Source organism: Portunus trituberculatus, chromosome 19, assembly GCF_017591435.1.
Source record: "Portunus trituberculatus isolate SZX2019 chromosome 19, ASM1759143v1, whole genome shotgun sequence".
Classification (NCBI taxonomy): Eukaryota; Metazoa; Arthropoda; class Malacostraca; order Decapoda; family Portunidae; genus Portunus; species Portunus trituberculatus.
The window spans coordinates 5,485,001-5,506,110 of NC_059273.1; the positions used below are offsets into that span (position 1 = coordinate 5,485,001).

The 21,110-nt window shown below is 43.2% G+C and overlaps 1 protein-coding gene across 1 annotated transcript in view; it reads right to left on the reverse strand.

Moving 5' to 3' along the window:
- Positions 1 to 21,110, reverse strand: part of LOC123506326 (titin-like) — a 140,761-nt gene that overhangs the window by 107,582 nt on the left and 12,069 nt on the right. Inside the window, 1 exon segment of the mRNA XM_045258296.1 lies at positions 20,226 to 20,543. Coding sequence (XP_045114231.1) covers positions 20,226 to 20,543 — 318 coding nt within the window.

Genomic DNA, 21,110 nt, shown 5'->3' on the forward strand with positions numbered 1-21,110 from the left:
GGACAAGGGGAAGACCAAGAAATGTGGAAGAGTGTGGGAAGGAAAAGAAAGGAAGGGTTGTATTGATAAGGATGGAGAAGTGGAAGTAATATTGGTGGAGCGTGGTGGTGGCGGTGGTGAATGGAGTGGATAGTATGAGAGGTGGTGGTGGAGGAGGTGCGGTGTAGAGGTTGCGGGAGGGGAGGGAAGGAACAGGTATTGGCGTGGTGGTGGTAGTGGTGGTGGTGAAAGTGGGTGACCTATGAAGAGGAACAGTAGAAACGTTAGGTCACAGCCAGTCTCTCTCTCTCTCTCTCTCTCTCTCTCATCATGAACTATTTAAAAACCCACACAAATAACAAGATAGATTCACACCATAGCTTTTTTTTTCCTTCCCATTCATCAAGAATCTTCGTTAAACTATCACAAGAATCCTGAAAACGCCTTGAAAACCACGACAACTTCTACTACAGTTTGTTAAAGGTGTAGAATCCATGTTAAACTACCACTAGAATCATAAAGACACCCTTGAAAACCTCTGTGACTTCGTATAAAAACTAGTAAGGAGAGTAGAATCCCAAGTAAATTACGAATAGAATCATGAAAATCCCTTTGAAGACACACAAGACTTATTATAAATGGCGTTACATGTGTAGAATCATAACACACACACACACACACACACACACACACACACACACACACACACACACACACACACACTTAAAAATTCTAATAACTTCAATTGTAAAAGCCTCATATGATGTTAAAAGATAAAACGGTGAAGTCTCAGAAAACTTTCCCACATGTAACCACTCATATCACCCTTGATCCTCTTACCTCACTCCTCATCCCACACAGCGCCGCACCAACACATTACCTCATCCCCTGACACGCCCTCACTCCTCCTCGCTTCCTCCCCTCACCCTCTCCCACTCCCTACCCTAGACTGGAGGTACTGGTATTCTCTCTTCTACAGCAGCACAGGTCTTAGTTTCTTTGTATTTGTTGGTTTGCTTCCACTGCTTCACTTCTTTCTTAAGCTTTCACTGTGTAATCTCCGTGTGTTGTTTTTTGTGTGTGTTGTATATTTGCTTGCTTGTTTATGTGTGCGTTTATATGTGTATGTTGTAGATCTGTGTATGTGTGTATTTATGTATGTATGTTTTATATTTTTACTCCATTATATATGAAAGTATGTTGTGTATATTTCTTATTTGTCATATATTGAGGAGCAGTATTTCCTGTACCCTTGTGGTGTCTTGCATGTTCATCTATTACTATGCATTTTAGGAACAAAGAGCTTAACGTATGTTTCTCTAGGATAAAACCCAACTTAACCTAACCTCATCTTACCCAAACTAATCTAATTATCCTAACCTCACTTCGCCTCACCATACCTAACCTAACCAAATCTAACCCAACCTTCTATTCACATTAACCATTTCCTTCCACATTTTAATCTGAAAGAGTCCAGTGTGTGTCTCCTTTTTGCTATCCAACACACACCAGCTTATCATCACCTAACCTAACCTCACCTCACCTAACCTCACCAAATCTAACACAACCTTCTATTTAAAACAACGATTTTCTCCACATTTTGAACTGAAAGAGTCCAGTGTGTGTGTCTTCTTTTCCTATATAACACACACCAGCTTATCATCATCTAGCCTCACCTCACCTCACCTCACCTCACCTCACCTCACCTAACCAAATCTAATACAACCTTCTTTTCAAATCAACCACTTCCTCCACATTTTAAGTTGAAAGAGTCCAGTGTGTGTCTCCCTGAACTATCAAACAAACCTCAGCCTAACCTCACCTCTGAACCCATTCACCCAGCTCGTCTAGATCCGCCTCGACGCCCACACCTAACCGTCCCCCTGCCCTCCAACCGTTCCCCTTCCCGGCTCTTTGCTCCCCGCCCTGCCTCTGGTTCCTGCCTCACAGATACGCACCCCTCGCATTCATTCAGCCTTTGTGGAGGTTACTGCTGCTTCTCCATTCATTCTCCTGTAGAAGTCTCGTGTCTGAGGGAGCGAGGGACGTGAAGAGAGGGCCACTTAGAGTCATGGTGTTTGTGAGGGAGTTTTGAGTCGTGTGGATTAGGTAAAGGTGGTGAGTGGAAGGCGGGATGGATGGAGAGAAGAGACGGTTTAATGGAGGGAGGGGTGGAGGGCAGGGAGGGATTATGTTATGTCTTAGTCACCGTACCTTTCACACCTCCAGGCCCAGAGAGAGAGAGAGAGGGGGAGGAGGGGAGACTGTTTATCTATTTACACGTGTGGTTGTGCTCGCCTCCACCACGCCTCTCCTCACCTACTCATCCAATACGAGGCGAGGCAATAAAAACAATGATTATTCCTTACATTTCCGTGATCAGGCATGTTTCTTGAGACTCTACACGTCTACAGTTCCGTCCAAGCATACTGGGCTGAAATAACTTAAATATATTCATTCAATTCTCTCCTTTTTCGTCGATGTTTGTAAGTATTTTGTTGTTTCTGGTGCTGTGAGATGTTGCGTGTCACAGTGAAGGAGCTAACTGTCTCTGTGTTTCATCCCTATAACTTTTGAGCCTACACTAAAATTTGTTATGATTTTTTGATGTGTTTTTATTATTCTAGTGATAGTTTGACCAATATTCTTTATCAGTAATAGGATAAACGCTCGAATTTAAGTAATCTTCTCTACGGTTCATCTTGAGGTTATTGTGGGTTTTAATATCAGGTTATGTGATTTTAGTAATAGTTTAGTGTATATTCTGCATCAGTGGTTGAAGGAATACTCAAGAGAGCTTTGGTAATTATCTCTATGTTCCTTGAAAATTGGTTCTTGTGAGAGAGACAAGTGCGTTTGATGCATGGCTAGAAAAAATATTGTGATCAGTTAATCTCAAGGAAAACTATCAGCAATTACTACTACTGCTACTACTACTACTACTACTACTACTACTACTACTACTACTACTACTACTACTACTACTACTACTACTACTACCACCACTACTACCACTTATTACTACTACTGTTACTACTACTACTACTACTACTACTACTACTACTACTACTACTACTACTACTGTTCTTTATCAGTGTCATATGTTATTTATAAAGATTTCTAAGTGCGTTACGTGGATGTTATGTCGCCACCTCACTCACTCCCTCACTCCCTCACTCCCTCCCTGCCCTTTGAACTCTCCCTCCCTCACCACATCCTCTCCGCTCCCTCCCCCAACCTCTCCCTCCACCACCTCCACCCACACACAAGCACCTCCTCCACTTCCCTCCACTGTTTTGATCTCTCCCCAACCTTCTCCTCCACATCTAAACCCTCATTTCTCTCCACCTTCTTCACCATTCTTATCTCCACCACTCCCTCTTCTCCACTCCTCCACTTCTCCACTCCTCCCTCACCTGTCTCCAGTCCACCAGTATTTCTTGCCAGTCTTGCCTCCACCAGATCACTCCTCCACCCTAATTCACAACCTTCACACCCCAATGCATTCTCCTCTACCTCCTTCTCTTCTTCTTCTTCCTCTTCCTCCTCCTCCTCCTCCTCCTCCTCCTCCTCCTCCTCCTCCTCCGTCTGAGTAACTTCATCTTTCTCACTCCTCGTCTCCCGTGGGCTACTAAATTTCATTGAGAGAGAGAGAGAGAGAGAGAGAGAGAGAGAGAGAGAGAGAGAGAGAGAGTACCCTTCCATCTGTTTTCTTAATACCAACGTGACTGTTTTTTTGTTTATTTTTTGCAGTGTTTGGTTAGTCTGTCACCACGACTACCACCACCACCACCACCCACAGGACCAAAGATTCAATACAGACATACGAACTGACAAACAGACACCAGTAATACACCCACTACCTTGGCGCTGCGAGAGAGACAAGTGTGATATAATGAATGAACAGCATGCAATCTTCCCTTAATGGCTCCTCTGTTTGTCCGCCTCCCTGCAAAAACTCTTAACCATTCGCCTCTTACGGTCTGACTTTCTCTCTCTCTCTCTCTCTCTCTCTCTCTCTCTCTTGTAGCGCCCAAAGTAACATAAATCAAAGCGGTGTTTCAGTGTCTTCACCCCCGCCCTCTCTTAATTAATTCTTCTCTCTCTCTCTCTCTCTCTCTCTCTCTCTCTCTCTCTCTCTCTCTCTCTGTTTTTTCTTTCCTTCTTGCTTTTTTCTTTTCTCTCATCCATTCTTTTCTTTTCTTACTTCTTTTTTCTCCTTTTATTATTCTATTGTCGTCTTATTCTTCTTTCCTTTGTACTTTTTTTCTGGCTCTCCAATTCTTTTCCTTAATTTCCACGCACTCTTTGTATTTTATCCTTCTCCTTTTCCTTCATACTTTACTTTCCACTTCTTTCTACTTTTCCTCTTTCCTACCTCTTCAAATTCTCTTTTTTACTGTGTCTTCCCTCCTTTCCATCCCTGTTCTCTCCACACACACACACACACACACACACACACACACACACACATTTTAATCCATCGTATCCTTAGAATGAGCCAAACCTTCCTCGTGGTCAACTTTCCTTCCCTTGACCACATTTTTTTCTCCCTCTCGTTCTTTACAAGTGCGACAATCTGGTTATTTATATTCTATCTGTATTCTTTTGGGTGGTTTTATTAATACCTTTGTGCTGCGGCGCCACCTTCGTTATAAATAAAACCTTTTCCTGGCGATCCATCTTTGCCAGGACACGTGAAAAGGCGAGAACCAGACCGCACTTCGTTTCTCATTTCTTTTTCTTTCTTTCTTACCGGTTTCTTTTTTATATCTGTTTATTTTTCCTCTCGTGTTATTTTCTATAATCTGTGGCGAGAAAAGAAAGGAAAAAGAGGAAAAGAGAGGAAAGAACTAAGATTTTCCTTAACTTGCACTGTTTCTTGTATTTTTCTCTATTTTCACCAACGGAGAGGAAATCAAGAGGAAATGAATGAAGGAGAATATTAGAAGGAATAATGGAAGCGTGAAAGGAAAGAAAAGAGAAGCTGGTGAGAGATTCGTAAAAGAGAGGAGAAGGGGAAGACGAGGAGGGCGAAGGAAGAGAGGCATGGTGAGAGATTTGTAAAGAAGAGCAAGAAGGAGAACAACAGGAGAAGAGACGAGGAAGGTGTGAGTGTGAAAAGAGTGCGTGGGCATGAGGGTGGCGGTGCAAGGCGACCCTCACAACACACACACAACACCGACGCAACACCAACACGCAACCTGACCTTCGCCGCACGCAAACCTCTTTCTCGCTCCCCACTCCTCCCCTACCAGGTAACACACTCCCCACCCAAGCAACATTCCCACCCACCACTGCACTTCCTCCCCCTCACACTGACCACTGCGCCGCCACAACATGCTCCGGTAGAGGACGCAGGGAGATAAGAACACAAGGGGAGCATCGAGGAGTCTTCAAACTTACACTTGGTAGCTTCTCTATAAATCATACGTGTTTCTATCTATCATCTCTTTTTAATAAATCGGTTTAATTTTCCTAACTCGGGGAAAGAAGCTATTAGACAAATATGTATGTATAAGATATTCCTGCCTTTTTACATCTATCACCCCTCTCTATATCTATTTGTCCTAATCTTCTGTTGACCCCTTCAGTACTGGGACACATTTTAACCATGAGATTTGTGTAAGATTAAACTACTTTATTGACATTAGGAAGGGTCTATGGAGGTCAGAAGATTAGTGGCCACAGTCTTCACTATCTTAATAACATCACCAAATAGTAAGCAGAATAAATATGGAAGCGCGTCATGGTACTGAAGGGGTTAATCTTATTAGAACACAGGAAAATAAGAGAAATGAAGAAGACATCTGATCCATACGTGCCGGTTCCTATATAAAACAATCCCATCTGTTTTCACCTCCTATAAAGATACTAGTCTAATCTTTGAACTCTCACTATTAAGTCAGCACTGAGAACCTGATTACTGAGTGTATTTCAGTTATCATTTACGAGTACTGTTAAAAGCCGTGGTACAGTGGAACCATGCGTGCTTTGGGGTCCGCGGGGTCTCCAAGCGCACGGGTTCGAATCCTGTCCACGGTCCGAGTGTAGGGCTTCCTCACTCGGGGCAAGGGTTTCCTAGCGGGTGGGCTTTGAGATAGGAGGTACCCCAAAAAGTATCCCCTTTAGCCCATAAATTCCCGTGAAAAGACCACATGGTGTAAATAAAAAAAAAATACATTTGTTACAATCGCCCTAGTGGAAACATTCGGGATTTTCTGGTGAGAGATTATCAAAACATCCACGAAAATCTATTGTTTTATACCTAATGTTCTTTAAATTTTGTTCTGGTGGGAGCAGTGTTTAGAAATAATACGTTTTTTGGAGACGAGAGGCGGTGTGTTCAACGTGGTGTGGTCGTTGGCAAGACATAATAGCTTTACTTCACACTGAAATGTTTAGGACTTTCATAAGGACTATTTTCTCAGAACACATAAGTGATTTCTGAAATTCTTAAGAGTGTTTTTTCAATTAACAGCTTGCTTTTTGTCCTCTTCCTCCTCTTCTGTCTGTTCTCTCCCACACCATGACAAATGCAATGAAAACAAAATGTGATAATAATAAAGCCAACAATATTATCTCTCTCTCTCTCTCTCTCTCTCTCTCTCTCTCTCTCTCTCTCTACTGATGTGAGGTGTTGGGTAAATATTTTTGCTTTCAATTTACACATGCCAAGGTTTCAAGTCGACGAACACTAATGTACTGCTTGACCATTGATAAAGAGGTGTTGACTGCAAATGTGACGGAGAGAAAAGCCTCGGAAACGCTTTACTCCAACACACCGACTATCTTTCACATGCCAGTGATAATTTGCTTAGAAATCTTACTAATCCGTCACTAGAACTATAAAATCACCTTAAAAATCTGCGTAACTTTTTAATTAGAGGTTTTTCAATGTAGTGGAAGTGCAGTTACAAATTATGGTCAGAGAGAGAGAGAGAGAGAGAGAGAGAGAGAGAGAGAGAGAGAGAGAGATATGAGGTGAGGACAAGTGAGTGACGAGGAGGGTGGGAAAGACAGAGAGTGGGCGAGGACACACACACACACACACACACACACACACACACACACACACACACACACACACACACACACACACACACACACACACAGAGGGAGGTCGGGAATAAAAACTAACACCTACTAACACACACAAAAAAAAAAAAAAAAAGTGAAAGAAAAGGCTGAGAAAACGAGAACTTAAATAGACAAACTGATAAGATCATCAACAAACTAAGAGCAGGAGGAGGAGGAGGAGGAGCGGGGGGGGGGGGAAAGATGAGGAAAAAATAAAAAGAGGAAGGAATGAGAAGGAAAAAGATTAAGCAAATGTTGGAGGTATTCAAGAAGGAGGAGAAGGAGGACGAGGAAGGGGAAGAGAGAAGGTAGGAAGAGAGAAAAGGAAAAAAAATATCAACAAAATAGATAAGTAAATAAATGTTGGAGATATTTTGACACGGTGCAAACAATTCTGGCAGGAGGAAGAGGAGGAGGAGGAGGAGGAGGAGGAGGAGGAGGAGGAGGAGAAGAAGAAGAAGAAGAAGAAGAAGAAGAAGAAGAAGAAGAAGAAGAAGAAGAAGAAGAAGAAGAAGAAGAAGAAGAAGAAGAAGAAGAAAGTGACGATGGTGGTGATGATGGATTAAAAGAACAAGAACAAGAACAAGAATAAGAACAACAGTAAAATTGAAAAGAAGAAGAAGAAAAGGAAGAAGAAGAGGACGAAGAAGAAAAAGAAGATGATGATGAAGAAGAAGAAGAAGAAGAAGAAGAAGAAGAAGAAGAAGAAGAAGAAGAAGAAGAAGAAGAAGAAGAGAAGAAGATGAGATCCGAGAGAACCAGGGAGGAGAAAGAAACAAAGAATTTACGTAAAAAAAGTAACCATGTGTGTGTGTGTGTGTGTGTGTGTGTGTGTGTGTGTGTGTGTGTGTGTGTGTGTGTGTGTGTGTGTGTGTGTGTGTGATGGCATGATGAGTGAAGGATCAGGAGAGATACGCAAATAAAGGAGGAAGGAAGAGGCGTGAGGGGAATTGAGAGAGAGAGAGAGAGAGAGAGAGAGAGAGAGAGAGAGAGAGAGAGAGAGAGAGAGAGATTATATGAAGTCAGAAAGGCAAAGCAAGAAGGGAAAAATCACATTATGAGGCGGGGAAGAGGTAGAAGAAGAAGAAGAAGAAGAAGAAGAAGAAGAAGAAGACGAAGAAGACGAAAAAGAAGAAGACGAAGAAGAAGAAGAAGAAGATGAAGACAGAATACAAAACAATAAAACATTAATGAAAGCAAATAATCAACAGAAAGAGAAAGAAGACAAGGAAAGAGAAGGAGAAGGAGAAGGAAAATAAGGAAAAAAGAGAAAAATCACAAAAATAAAAGAATAAAACAGAACCAAAAGAACACAAACGAAAAACAAACAACAGGAATCACTGACCCTTACGAAACTGTTTGTGAGATAGAGCATTAATTTAAGAAGACACATATAGGACAGAGACACAAGAAGAAGAAGAGGAAGAAGAGGAGGAGGAGGGAGGAGGAGGAGGAGGAGGAGGAGGAGGAGGAGGAGGAGGAGAGGAGGAGACAGCTGCATTCGAGGAGGTCTTTTGGTTGTTTGTTTTTCCTCAGTTTTGTGTGCGTGAGTCAGAGCGAGGAAAATGTCCGCTTACTCACACACACACACACACACACACACACACACACACACACACACACACACACACACACACACACACACAGGAGGCAGGTGGATCGCTAGTGACTAATGGACATGAATATTTCTGTCGTCTTATTATCATATTTGTGTGTGTGTGTGTGTGTGTGTGTGTGTGTGTGAGAGAGAGAGAGAGAGAGAGAGAGAGAGAGAGAGAGAGAGAGAGAGAGAGAGAGAGAGAGAGAGAGAGAGAGAGAGAGAGAGAGATATTTCAATTCTAATACAAGCTAGAGGAAAAGAACATCATCAGAATAGTAATAGAAAGAACAAGAAAAGAGAAAATTAAGAAGAACGCAAATAAGGAAAACATGAAGAAGAAAAGCAGAACAGAAATCGGAAAAGAAAACGAAGATCAGCAACACTATTTGGAAACGAAACGAAACAAAACAAACAGGAGAATATATGTCGACCAATTCACATTTCACCGTTCATTTTTACTATTTCCAGAGAGAGAGAGAGAGAGAGAGAGAGAGAGAGAGAGAAATTACTTTTATATTTAATTTTACGATCCTTAAGAAGTTTTATTGTATATATATGTTGGCAAAGTTTCTCCAGTGTGCCTTTTGTGGAGAGAGAGAGAGAGAGAGAGAGAGAGAGAGAGAGAGAGAGAGAGAGAGAGAGAGAGAGCATCGATGAGTTACACGACTAAAGTGATTAAAGAAAACTGTGTGTGTGTGTGTGTGTGTGTGTGTGTGTGTGTGTGTGTTACCATATATGGCAACGTTAAAAGGCGTCTTAAACCAACATTCAGCAAGTCAAACAACTCTCTCTCTCTCTCTCTCTCTCTCTCTCTCTCTCTTTAAGTGTAGCACAAAACCTCAGAATTCCCAAGACACCATAGAACTCTCCCTCCTTCCCTCCCTTCCTTCCTTCCTTCTTTCCTTTTCTCCTTATTCCTCTTCTTCCTTCCTTCATCTTCCTTCTTTCATCTTTCCTTCTCACCAGTCCTTTATTGCTTTTTTTCCCTTCCTTCCTTCTTTCTTTCTTTCCTTCTCTGCCTCATTCCCTTCTTTTAATCCTTCTTTCCTTCCTTTCTTCTCTTCTTTCCTCTCCTTATATACTCATTCTTCCCTCTTTCCCTGCCTACTTCCCTTCTCCTACCTCTTCTTTCTTTCCTATTCTCCTCATCTCCTTCCTTTCCCTCCTCTTGTTTCCTCTCTACTCTCACTCATTTCGTTCTTCAATCCTTCCTCTCTCTCCCTCCCTCCTTCCCTCCCTCTCTTACCCTCTATAATTTCCCTCACTGTCCATCCTTCTTTCCCTTCCTTCCCCATAATTTGTGTCTAGTTATTTTTTCCCCTTCCGTTATTACAGTCTTTATTTTCCTGTCCATGTGTTCCTCTTCCTTTTTATCATGTATTTCCCTCTCTCCTTTTTGCATTTTCCCTTTCCTTCATTCGTTTGCAACTTTAAGAATGAAGAAGAAGGTGAAAAGGAGAGTGTGTGACTGTAAGGATGAGGAAAAGAGAGAGAGAGAGAGAGAGAGAGAGAGAGAGAGAGAGAGAGAGAGAGAGAGAGAGAGAGAGAGAGTGTTGATATGAGAGGAAGAGGTGAAGTAAGGAGCAATAAATAACGAGAGGAAGAGGGAAAGAGAGAAATGGTAAATATGAGAGAGGAAGAGGAAGCAAAAAAAAAAGAGAGAGATTGAAAAAAAACCGAGAGAAGGAGGAAGAGAAGTAAGAGAAAGTAAACAGGAAGAGAAGAATCGGGAGAGCAAATAGGAGATGAAGAGATGAGAGGCGATATGAGAGAGGAAGAAGGAAAAAAAAGAAGGAAAAAAGGAAGGGAATAAGGAAGGGAGAGTAAATGTGAGAGAGGGAGAGTTTAAGAGTCACGAGTCACTATATTAAAAAAAGTAAGATGGACGAACTAGATAATTGGTGACCAGGAGGAGGAGGAGGAGGAGGAGGGAGGAGGAGGAGGAGGAGGAGGAGGAGGAGGAGGAGGAGGAGGGTTGCCTGCTAAAGTAAAGTTAGGGGGGGAAGGAGGACAGGTGGTGGGGGAAGAGAAGCCGTGTTAAACTGAATGCCTCTTTTATACTCTGATACTCCCCTCCTTTCCTCCTCCCTCCCTCTCTCTCTCTCTCTCTCTCTCTCTCTCTCTCTCTCTCTGATAGTGTAGTGTATCAAAAACAACCTCGTTAGAGCCAAATAATGTGCTGCTGTTTGTTTTTTTCTTTATGTTCCTTTGTTTTACTCTCTCTCTCTCTCTCTCTCTCTCTCTCTCTCTCTCTCTCTCTGCAAGTGTGGACGAGGGAAGACAGCTTTAAAAAAACCTCTTTACAAAAATTTAAGAAAAGAAATGAAAAGGAAAATAAAGAAAATAAAACAGGAAAATATATAGGAAAGCTTCACATCTCGAATAAAAGGAAGAAAAAGGAGGAGAAAGAGCAAGAAAAAAAAAAAAAAATGGGCAAGAAAAAATCTAAAAAAAGCTTCACATCTCACAAAGCTTCACTGTTCATTCTCAACGAGGCACCGACACGACCAGATGAATGAATAATAAACTTGGTCACTGAATAAGATAAGTGAAGTAAAAGGGGAGGGGAGGAGAGGGGAGGGGAGAGGGAAGGGAAGTGAGATGGGGGGCAGGGGGAGGCGATGGGAGCAAGAGAGGAGAGTGAGAAGGAGGGAAAGGGAAAAAAATGGTGATAGTTTTGGTAATGTTTAAATGATGTTGTTGTTATGATCAGAAGGGAGAAATCATGTGTGTGTGTGTGTGTGTGTGTGTGTGTGTGTGTGTGTGTGTGTGTGTGTGTGTGTGTGTGCTATTTATCCTCCCTCTCTTTCCTCCAGCACTTTTTCCCTCTCCTACTTTTCCTCCTCCTCTTCTCTCTAGTTCCTTCTTTCTTCTCCCTAAAATTCCTCCTCTCCTTTCTCATCCACCTCTTTCCTATTCTTCTCTCTCCTCTCTTCTTTATTTCCCTTGTTTTTCCTCCATTGCCATCTGTCTCCTTTCCTCTTTAGTGTTCTCCCCTCCTCCTAGTATTCACTCCCCTTCATTGCCATTTTTCTCTTTATCCTCCCCCGCCCCCCCCCTCTCTCTCTCTCTCTCTCTCTCTCTCTCTCTCTCTCTCTCTGCATTTGCTTCCACTCAGAGGCGAGTTGGAGTCAGAAATTTGTTTGTGCCAAGGTGGTTTAGAATGAGTGCCGCTAAATTTAACACCTCAAGCCCCACGGTGCCAGAGAGAGAGAGAGAGAGAGAGAGAGAGAGAGAGAGAGAGAGAGAGAGAGAGAGAGAGAGAGAGTCGTATATTGAATCCCATCTACTTATCAGTGAGTTTCCATTTGGCACTCTCTCTCTCTCTCTCTGCGTGACTTTTTTTCCTCGTTTTCATTTGTTTTTTTCCTTAAAATGATTAAAAATGTTCTTAATAACTATAACACACACACACACACACACACACACACACACACACACACACACACACACACACACACACATCCACTTCTTAATCCACCCACTCCACCTCCCACTCCATACCGGATACTGTCCAATTTGTAACTACTGCCAGATGGTTACTTAGAGTGAGAGAGTGAATGAGTGAGTGAGTGAGTGAGTAAGAGTGAGTGAGTGAGTGAGTGAGTGTGGAATTGAAAGGATGAAGAGAAAGACAAATAAATAGAGAGGGGATGAAGAAAGATACTTGTGAACAGTGAGTGAGTGAGAGTGATGGAGTGAGTGAGTGTGAAACTGAATGGATGAAGAAAAAGAGTGAGTGAGTGAGTGAGTGAGTGAGGGAAGGAAAGGTCAGAAATGATTGCAAAAATGGATGAAAATAACGATAGAAAAGAAAACACGGTGAATTAAAAGGGCAAAGCAGGATGAGAGAGAGAGAGAGAGAGAGAGAGAGAGAGAGAGAGAGAGAGAGGGGAGTGATGCCTGTTTCTGATTGGAGAGGAGAGCAGAGGACAGTGGAGGTATTGAGAAGTACACGCACACACACCCACACACACACACACACACACACACACACACACATCCTGGTGAGTTATCTAAGTGAGGTGTATGTGTGTGTGTGTGTGTGTGTGAGCTTTGACATTATATATATTTCTTTGGTGTGTGGAAATATTCTCTCTCTCTCTCTCTCTCTCTCTCTCTCTCTCTCTCTCTCTCTCTCGAACACTCCACTTTTTCATTTATTTCCACCATCCCTCATCAGAATCTCCTTTATCTAATTCTTACATCACACTCTTGTCTGTCTTTCTTGTTTATTTGACTTTTATATTCATCTTCGCTTCATTGCTTCCATTTATTATCTCTATTTTTTCTTTGTTTTATATTTTTTTCCTTCTCTAAGATCTGGTTCCGCAAGGTCTTCCTGTTATTAGTTAGTATGCAGTAAGTTGCTTTGGGTCTACTGTAAGATTCCTGCTCTCTCTCTCTCTCTCTCTCTCTCTCTGGAACTCCTACTTATGTCTTCTATGCAAATATATACTGCATGTTGTTTTGTCCATTTAAATCTCTTCCCCTTCCCTCTCCCACTCACTCACCATCACCACCACCACCATCACCACCACCACCAGCCATTACAGCCCCCTCCCTCCCCGCCCTTCCCCGTGCTGTACAAGCAGGCGAGGACACCCAACACCCCTCAATGAGTATAATCCCGCCGCGCTGCTATAAATATGGACACCCGCCTCCCTTCACACCTTATAAGCTGCACCTGGTGAGCTGGATATTACTGCATCTTCATATGTCGTGCGCCGCTTTGCCTCGCCTCGCCTTGCCTTGCTGCGTCTCCCTTTGCCTCTGTTACCTTGTGTGTGTTACTCTTCACGCCTCCCAGTAAGTAAGGGTTGGTAGGTACGTACAAGTCATCAGGTCCCTTATATAAAATTTATCATATCTTTATATAAGTTTGTCTTCTTTCGTTATTTCTTTTGCTGTGCCTCCCAGAATTAAGGAGCGTATTTAAATAGAGGAAGTTGCAAAAAGTCATTAGGCCTACATGCAGCAATCTCTGTATAGAACATGTTTATCTATTTCTACCTGTTATCCTCGTCAATTAATTTCTTCTCGGTATTGGAACATCTCTTTTCTCGTCTTGCCTCGCCTGGGTCTCCTGATGAAGTTAAAGTTGGTTGGTTTTAGTTCCATCCATCCATCACATCTCCAAAAAGTCAGCCAGGTGAACCTAACTGTGGCGCTCCAACCACAGCAGTAACCTCTCAGTACACAGCTTAAACTCACGAGCCCAAGCGAGACTCAATCTGCCGACCTTCGCAATGCCAGGCCAGCGCGTTACCACTGTGCTAGCCAAATTATTCTCGATTTCTTCCGAGATTGTGATTCAGTTAGGGGTATTTCAGGTTACCAGGTCTACACGTGGCAGTGATTTGTATCAATTATTCTCACTATTTTCCATTCTTGAATTTGTTTCCTTTAGTTCTCTTTTTAAGTTACCCTTTATAACATATGGCTTCCTATTTCCATTTCTCATGCTCATTCATAAACTCATTCTTCTTTCGTTTCTTTTTTGTTTTGTTTTACGTTTCCTTCTTGGCATGTGTGTTCTGTTTGATGGTGAGGGATAGCAGTAAAAGGAAATGAATTGCAAATGTGTTCGTCATATTTCTTAAGTAAACATTTACATTTTTAATGAGTGTTTTCTCTCCTTAAGTTTTAACCCAGACTTTGATTTTAACGACGTCTCTTCATCTTCCTCAAACATAAATTCAGCGTTCTTTATTTTCTCTTACTTGTTTTGCTTTTTAAGTTTTCCTTCTTTAACATTTGACACGAACTCTGACTTCATTTATATTTTGTCATCTTAAAAAACAAAAGAAAAAATGATAATTAACCTTTCTCCTTCCTTGGCCTCGTAAGTTTTCCTCCCTTTAAATTCAATATATTTTTATTTAACTACAATCCCGTCATCGTTTCGCAGGTTATCAGTTTCCTTTCATCATTTTACTTCTTTTATATTTTCCTTCTTTACAATTTAACTCACATTCTTATTCTACAACTTTACCGATAATCTTATTTTTTGTTTATTGTCTTAATGTTGCTTTTATGTTTCTTGCTTGGCATTTAACACGGATTATAATTTTGCTACAATCTTGCTCTTCCTTTCAAGCATAAATGTTATAACCATTTTTTTCTTGCTTTTCCTCATATTTCTTTTATACTTTTCGTAAGATTGAATAAAGATCATGATTTTATTATAAATTTGCTCATCTTTTTAATTTTTTACTACTATAACTTGTCTTTACTTTACTCAACTTCCTCCATGTAACTCAAGTACTAGCCAAGTCTTTTCTCTTCTGTTCTTCCTTTTAGGACTTTCATTCGCCTATATTCCTTGCTAATGATTTATCCCAGATTTCAATATTGCACCAGCGTCCAAGTGGAAGTTTGAATACAATTCAGAATTATTTTTTCACTTTGTTCAGCGCAGGTGCCTCCTCGCCATCTGGTGTGCAGGCAGTGCCCAAAGCAAACATTCGCATCCTTAAAACATTCCAGTGTTTGATGTTGACAAATTTAGTAGGCTCTCGTTAGTGTAAGTTACTGAACTTTTCAAGAGTGTCTTCATAATTCTCGAACGTTTCAGTGTCTTATCTTTTGACAGTACTGAAAAGCAGATTGCCACGGCACATTACAACATTCACTTCCAATCACTTCGACTGAAATGAATGCTGAATCACTTACACCCACAATAAGAACCTGACAATATCCCATGGCCTTTGAACGCAACCATGATAAGAGAGGAGAGCGTTTACCAATACGGCGAAGACCACAGTGAAGAAAGGCCCGAATCTGACACAAATCTTCTTGGCCTTTGAGAGCAACCTTTATGAGACAGAAAAGAGAAGAAAACAGCAACAAAGACAACGATAACCTGACACAAATCCCGTGGCGTTTGAAAGCAACCTTTATGAGAGAGAAAAGCGGTTAGCAATACGGGCGAGGAAGACACACGCAGCTTTCTCCCCTTGTACATTGTTGGCAGCGGGCACCTGTTGTCTACTGTGCGAGGCTTCCAATAGTTCAGCCACCTGCCATAATGCATCAGGTGCCCCGGCCCAGCTCCTGCTGCTGCCAGGCCGAGGAAAAAAGTGAGGCAGAGCAGGCGAAAGCTGGGAAAGTAGCACAAGATAAGGAGAAAGAGAGGACACGAATGATGAAAAGGAAAGTTAAGAAAGCAGGAAAAATAGGGTCAATAAGGGAAATACATGGAAATCTGAGGATGTAGATATAGAAGGAAAAGGAGAAACTGGGAAAAGAACTGAAGGAATATGCGAGGAAAGAAGATAAAACGAATAAGGAAAGACCGAATAAAAGTTAGGAAAACATGGAGAAGGGAACAAAATAAGGAAAAACCAAAGGAAAAAGAAAGTATGGAAGCAAGGAAAGTTAGAAAAACAGGACAACACAAGGAAGAGTAAGAGAATTAAAGGAAATAGATATAGAAAGAAAAGAAAGTTTTTGGAAAGTAGGAAAAATATAAGAAAATAAGAGGAATAACGAAGGAATCTAACTCTCTCTCTCTCTCTCTCTCTCTCTCTCTCTCTCTCTCTCTCTGCACACACGTGACTCTCCCTGACTCATGTATAGCTCTCGAGGGAATCCAAACCAACATTCAGCAAGTCATTTTTTTCGGACCATCTATGGAACCGAAGCAAAAATATTCAGAAACTCTACTCCCCGTTAATGGATGGAATCGAAACCCACTGAAAGGGGATCGTCTTAATCTTTTTCATTCATTTATTTTTTTTCAATCAGCCACCTCCTCTATAGAGTCAACGGTAGTGCTTTTGGTTGCAGACTGAGTGAAATGTTATAGCCTTCTTTTTCTTTAAGTACTGGAGTCTTCTATGGACTTAACGATCTGGTTGTAAGTTGAGTCAAAACTGATCGTCTTTTTTATAATTCAGTTCTTGTATAAAGCTTTTTGGTTGAAGATTCACTGAAATGCGATAGTTTTTTGTTTTCTTTCAGCATTCGAAACCTCTACAAAATCAAACTTCTGGGTACATATATCTGATCGTCTTTTTTCTTTTTCTTTTTTACCATTCAGCTTTATAAAGTCAACGTAGTGCTTCTGGTTGCAGGCTGACAGAAAATGCGATCGTTGTTTATATCTTTTTGCAGTAATTCACACCTTTCAAAGATCCAACAATAGTGCATTTTGATCGTAATGTGAGGGAATGATCCTTTTTCCTCTCTCTGCCATTCAAATGCTCTACAGATTAAATATTGCTTAACTAAAAATCCAATCAAATGTGATCTTTTTTTCTAATTTCAAAGCTTACATAACAGAAACAAAAAAAATCTAACTAAAACTTGGCTATAAGGTGAATAAAATGCTATCGTCTTCTCCCTCCTCTCTCCCTCTCTCTCTCTCTCTCTCTCTCTCTCTCTCTCTCTCTCTCTCTCTCTCTCTCTCTCAATCATTCATCCTCTACAGAAGCAATATCAGTGCTCTTAGGGTCGCAACTCTTCTGCCTCCACTAATCAAGACTTGGCACCTGCTTCACTAGACACAATCTACAGGTACGATCATTAATCCTTTCAATGCTACGAGAGTTAAGAAATGAGTGAGAGTGAAGGGAAATTGACGGAGAGGAGAAAACACGAGAAAAAGACGAAAATTTAGTGAAACGGTAAAGATGCGACGAAAAACGACAAGCAGGAAATGAAGATAAAGTGGATAAATCTTGGTGGTGGTCACTAGGAAAATACTTAAATAGACGCACTGCTCTCTCTCTCTCTCTCTCTCTCTCTCTCTCTCTCTATATATTTTTCCTGTTTCTGACCTAGCAACACACACACACACACACACACACACACACACACACACACACACACACACACACACACACACACACTCCCCAGGACACGTCCCCATGTTTATGTACAGCGGGCACGGCTCAATATACTCGAGTGAGGATTGTTTCACTGGCGCCCTTCCTTCCGCGTTGATAGAGTGCCAAGTAGGGCCAACTAGTGCCACGGGACGCCACGGGACACCACTTCCTCCTCCACCTCACAAATACCTGAGTGCCTGCATGCTCCCTCTTGCCTCTTGCCTTATTCCATTGCTAGCGTCACTCTTAACATTATTTTCTGTTTTATCATTAGTGTTTTTATCATTATTATTTACTTTATCATTACCGTCTTCATTATCCTTGTCTTTATCATTGTTAGCATCAGTGTTATTCTCCTGTATGTTACAATTATCATTATCATCTACGTTACCACTACTACCGTCATCGTCATCATTATTATAATCATCATCATAATCTACATTACCATCATCATCACTCTTATCATATACGTCGATATTAAATCATCATCTATACCAGTGGTTCTCAAACTGTTTTGGCTGCGACCCCCTACAAATTACTCCGACAGAGTGGCGACCCACTCCCCCAACAACAACGAATTTCTGTCAATCCCTTTGAGGCATTTCGTTGTCTCCGTGTATCTGCTTGCCTTTCTATGTATGTATGTGTATGTATGCATTTATGTATATGTATGTACTTACACACGTATGTCTCTCTCTCTCTCTCTCTCTCTCTCTCTCTCTCTCTCTCTCTCTCTCTCTCTCTCTCTCTCTCTCTCTCTCTCTCTCTCTCTCTCTCTCTCTCTCTCTCTCTCTCTCTCTCTCTCTCTCTCTCTCTCTCTCTCTCTCTCTCTCTCTCTCTCTCTCTCACCGTCTTTAAAGGCTGAACAACTTACCATTACTAATGGGGAGGATGGGCTTGCTTCTCTCGCGACCCCCATAGAATATTTCGCGACCTCCCTGGCGGTCGGGACCCCCACTTTGAGAACCCCTGATCTATACCACTACCACCACCATCATTGTCCTTCACAACATCATCACCATCATCTAAATTACTTTCTAGATTTACACTCACCCTTCCTTCTACAAAACTCCAAACCTCTCCAGTACAACTCCTTATCACTTTCCCCTTTTACTTATTCCACCCTTCCTAACCTCCATCACTCTTTAATCCCCTTTCTCATGCCCTTTCTTCCTCCCCTGTGCTTCGTATCTCTCCACTTCCCCTTTCATTCCTCTCACTATTCCGTCACTCCTTAATTGTTCCTTCCTCTTTCCCTATACCATATCTCTGCATCTCTCCTTTTTCCTCTCATTTCTTCTCAGTTACACACTTCCCCTTCCCTGTGAACCATAATTAATCTGAATTTCCCCTTTTTCCTCTCTCCCCTTCTCTCCTTTGCTACATACTATCTCTCCATCTTCTTTCCTCACTTCTTCCTAGTCACGCTTCTCATTCTCTTTCCTTCTTCTCTATGACATATTATCTCTCCATCTTTCCTAAGTTCCTCCTTCTTTCCTCTCACCCCTTCTTGACCTAACAACGGGAAAAAGTGAGAGCTTACCAACACTCTTACTGTTTAGCTTTGTCATGCAACCGCCTTCTCTCCCTCCTCTCACTCCTCTAACTCCTCCTCCTCTGCTGTTTTTCTTCAGAGTGCAGCATAGATGAATAAATAATTGTGGATATATCATACGGTACAATTTCAAGCCAGAGAACGAGGAATGTAGCGTTTGATAAAGAATGATAATGAGTCTTTTGATACGGGTACAGTAGTAGTAGTAGTAGTAGTAGTAGTAGTAGTGGTAGTGGTGATAGTAGTAGTAGTAGTAGTAGTAGTAGTAGTAGTAGTAGTAGTAGTAGTAGTAGTAGTAGTAGTAGTAGTAGTAGTAGTATCAAAAGAAGAAGAAGAAGAAGAGATAAACAACAATAACAACAACAATAATAACAACAACAATAAAAACAACAACATCAATACGAGGAGGTCCCATTCCGGCGCGCGTGACACCTGCCGCCCGTCAGTCACTGGATGTGGACGAGGCGAGGCAGCGCAGAGCAGCGTCAGGGAGTCCCTCAGCCACACCGGCCAAGGTTCCCACGTCCTGCACCACCACAGCCTCGCCCACCTCCCGGCAGGTGATCTGGGGTCTTAACATCCCTCCCTGATAAGCCACAATCAGGGGGAGGGGACGGATGCTGTGGTCAGGGCCTCAGGAGGTATTGGGGGAAGAGTGGGGGGGCGTTGGCATGATAGGGAAGGGAGGGGGATGCCTGCGTGTCTGTTAGGAGTGACGCGTGTAAGTGGGTGTCCCGTGAGTGTGAGGTGAGCAGCGAGGGGCGGCGAGGAGCGAGGGAGTGCAGGCGTTACTAAGGGGAAAGTGCCCAGACCTGCTCACTGGTTATAATTATCCTGGCTTGTGTGTGTGTGTGTGTGTGTGTGTGTGTGTGTGTGTGTGTGTGTGTGTGTGGTGCGTGGCGAGGTCAGCTTGTCCTGAGTGTGTGACCCAAGGGTTCGTCTCACTGGGAACATGAGTTGCACGTGTTGAGTTTAGATAGTGTTTTTTGTGTGCGTGCGTGTGTGGCCACGTGCGGGGGCGTGGCTGCCACCGGCACTGTGCGTGGGCGGCAGCCGGCGTCCCCGCGTCGCTACACTACAGCTCTGAGCCATGGCAAGTGGCGGCACTGCAAGGACACCCGAGCCAAGGTCATGGTGTGGGGAAGCGTTAGTGGGCCGCGGCGGCAGCGGCGCCTACCTGCAGCAGGGCGAGGACGATCCTGGTGTCGCCGGACTGCACAGCGATGGTACTGATGGTGGTGGTGGACGCCGGGCCAGATAAGGAGGTCCTGCTGGGCCCGGAGGTCTGGGACATCCCCGAGGCAGAGGTGGTGCGGGCGCCCACCACTGCGCCCTCGCTGTCCGACATCCCGGGCATGGGCGAGGTGGCGGAGCCGCCCCCTGTATCCGACATGTTGAGGTCCTCAGGCTCAGACTCAGGTTCAGGTTCTAGACACCTGGCACCGCTCTCGTGCTGCGTGGCCCCGTTAGTGCCGCGACAGGCACCGACCCATGGCTGTGAGGGCACCACTTGTTAACACCACAGCCACTCACTAATGCCTTCCTAGCTTTCCTTCCTTTCCTCACGGCTTCTGTCTCACCACTAAATATACCCAGCGCGGGTGCCAGGCCGCGGCGCCCGTGGCACCAGCCAGCTGCCTCACACTGATGGGGGCGGTGCCGCTGACGACACACCCAGAATTAGCCCCGACCCGCCCACTCAATAGGTTTTCCGCCACTATTCTTTTTTTTTTTTTTAATCCTGAGGCGAGGGTATGGCACACGTGACGTGACTAGCGGGCAACGCGCGGCGGCATGTCGGAGCAGCGTGTCCCGGCCGGCGAGGCAGTGGCGGCCGCGAGGCACGGTGCAGTGGCAGGACAAGAGGCGCGCGTCCCCGTCCGTGTTCGCCGGCGGGAGGTCGCCAACTGAGCTCGCCACCAAAGTTCCTGAGAGGCTGCGTCAGGCGGACCAGCGTCGAGTTTCTCCCGCGTGTGTCCTCATTACGTTACACAACACAAGCTGCGCCCCACACCCTCGAATTCTCCGTTCAAGACTAACGGATTGCTGTGATTATTTAATT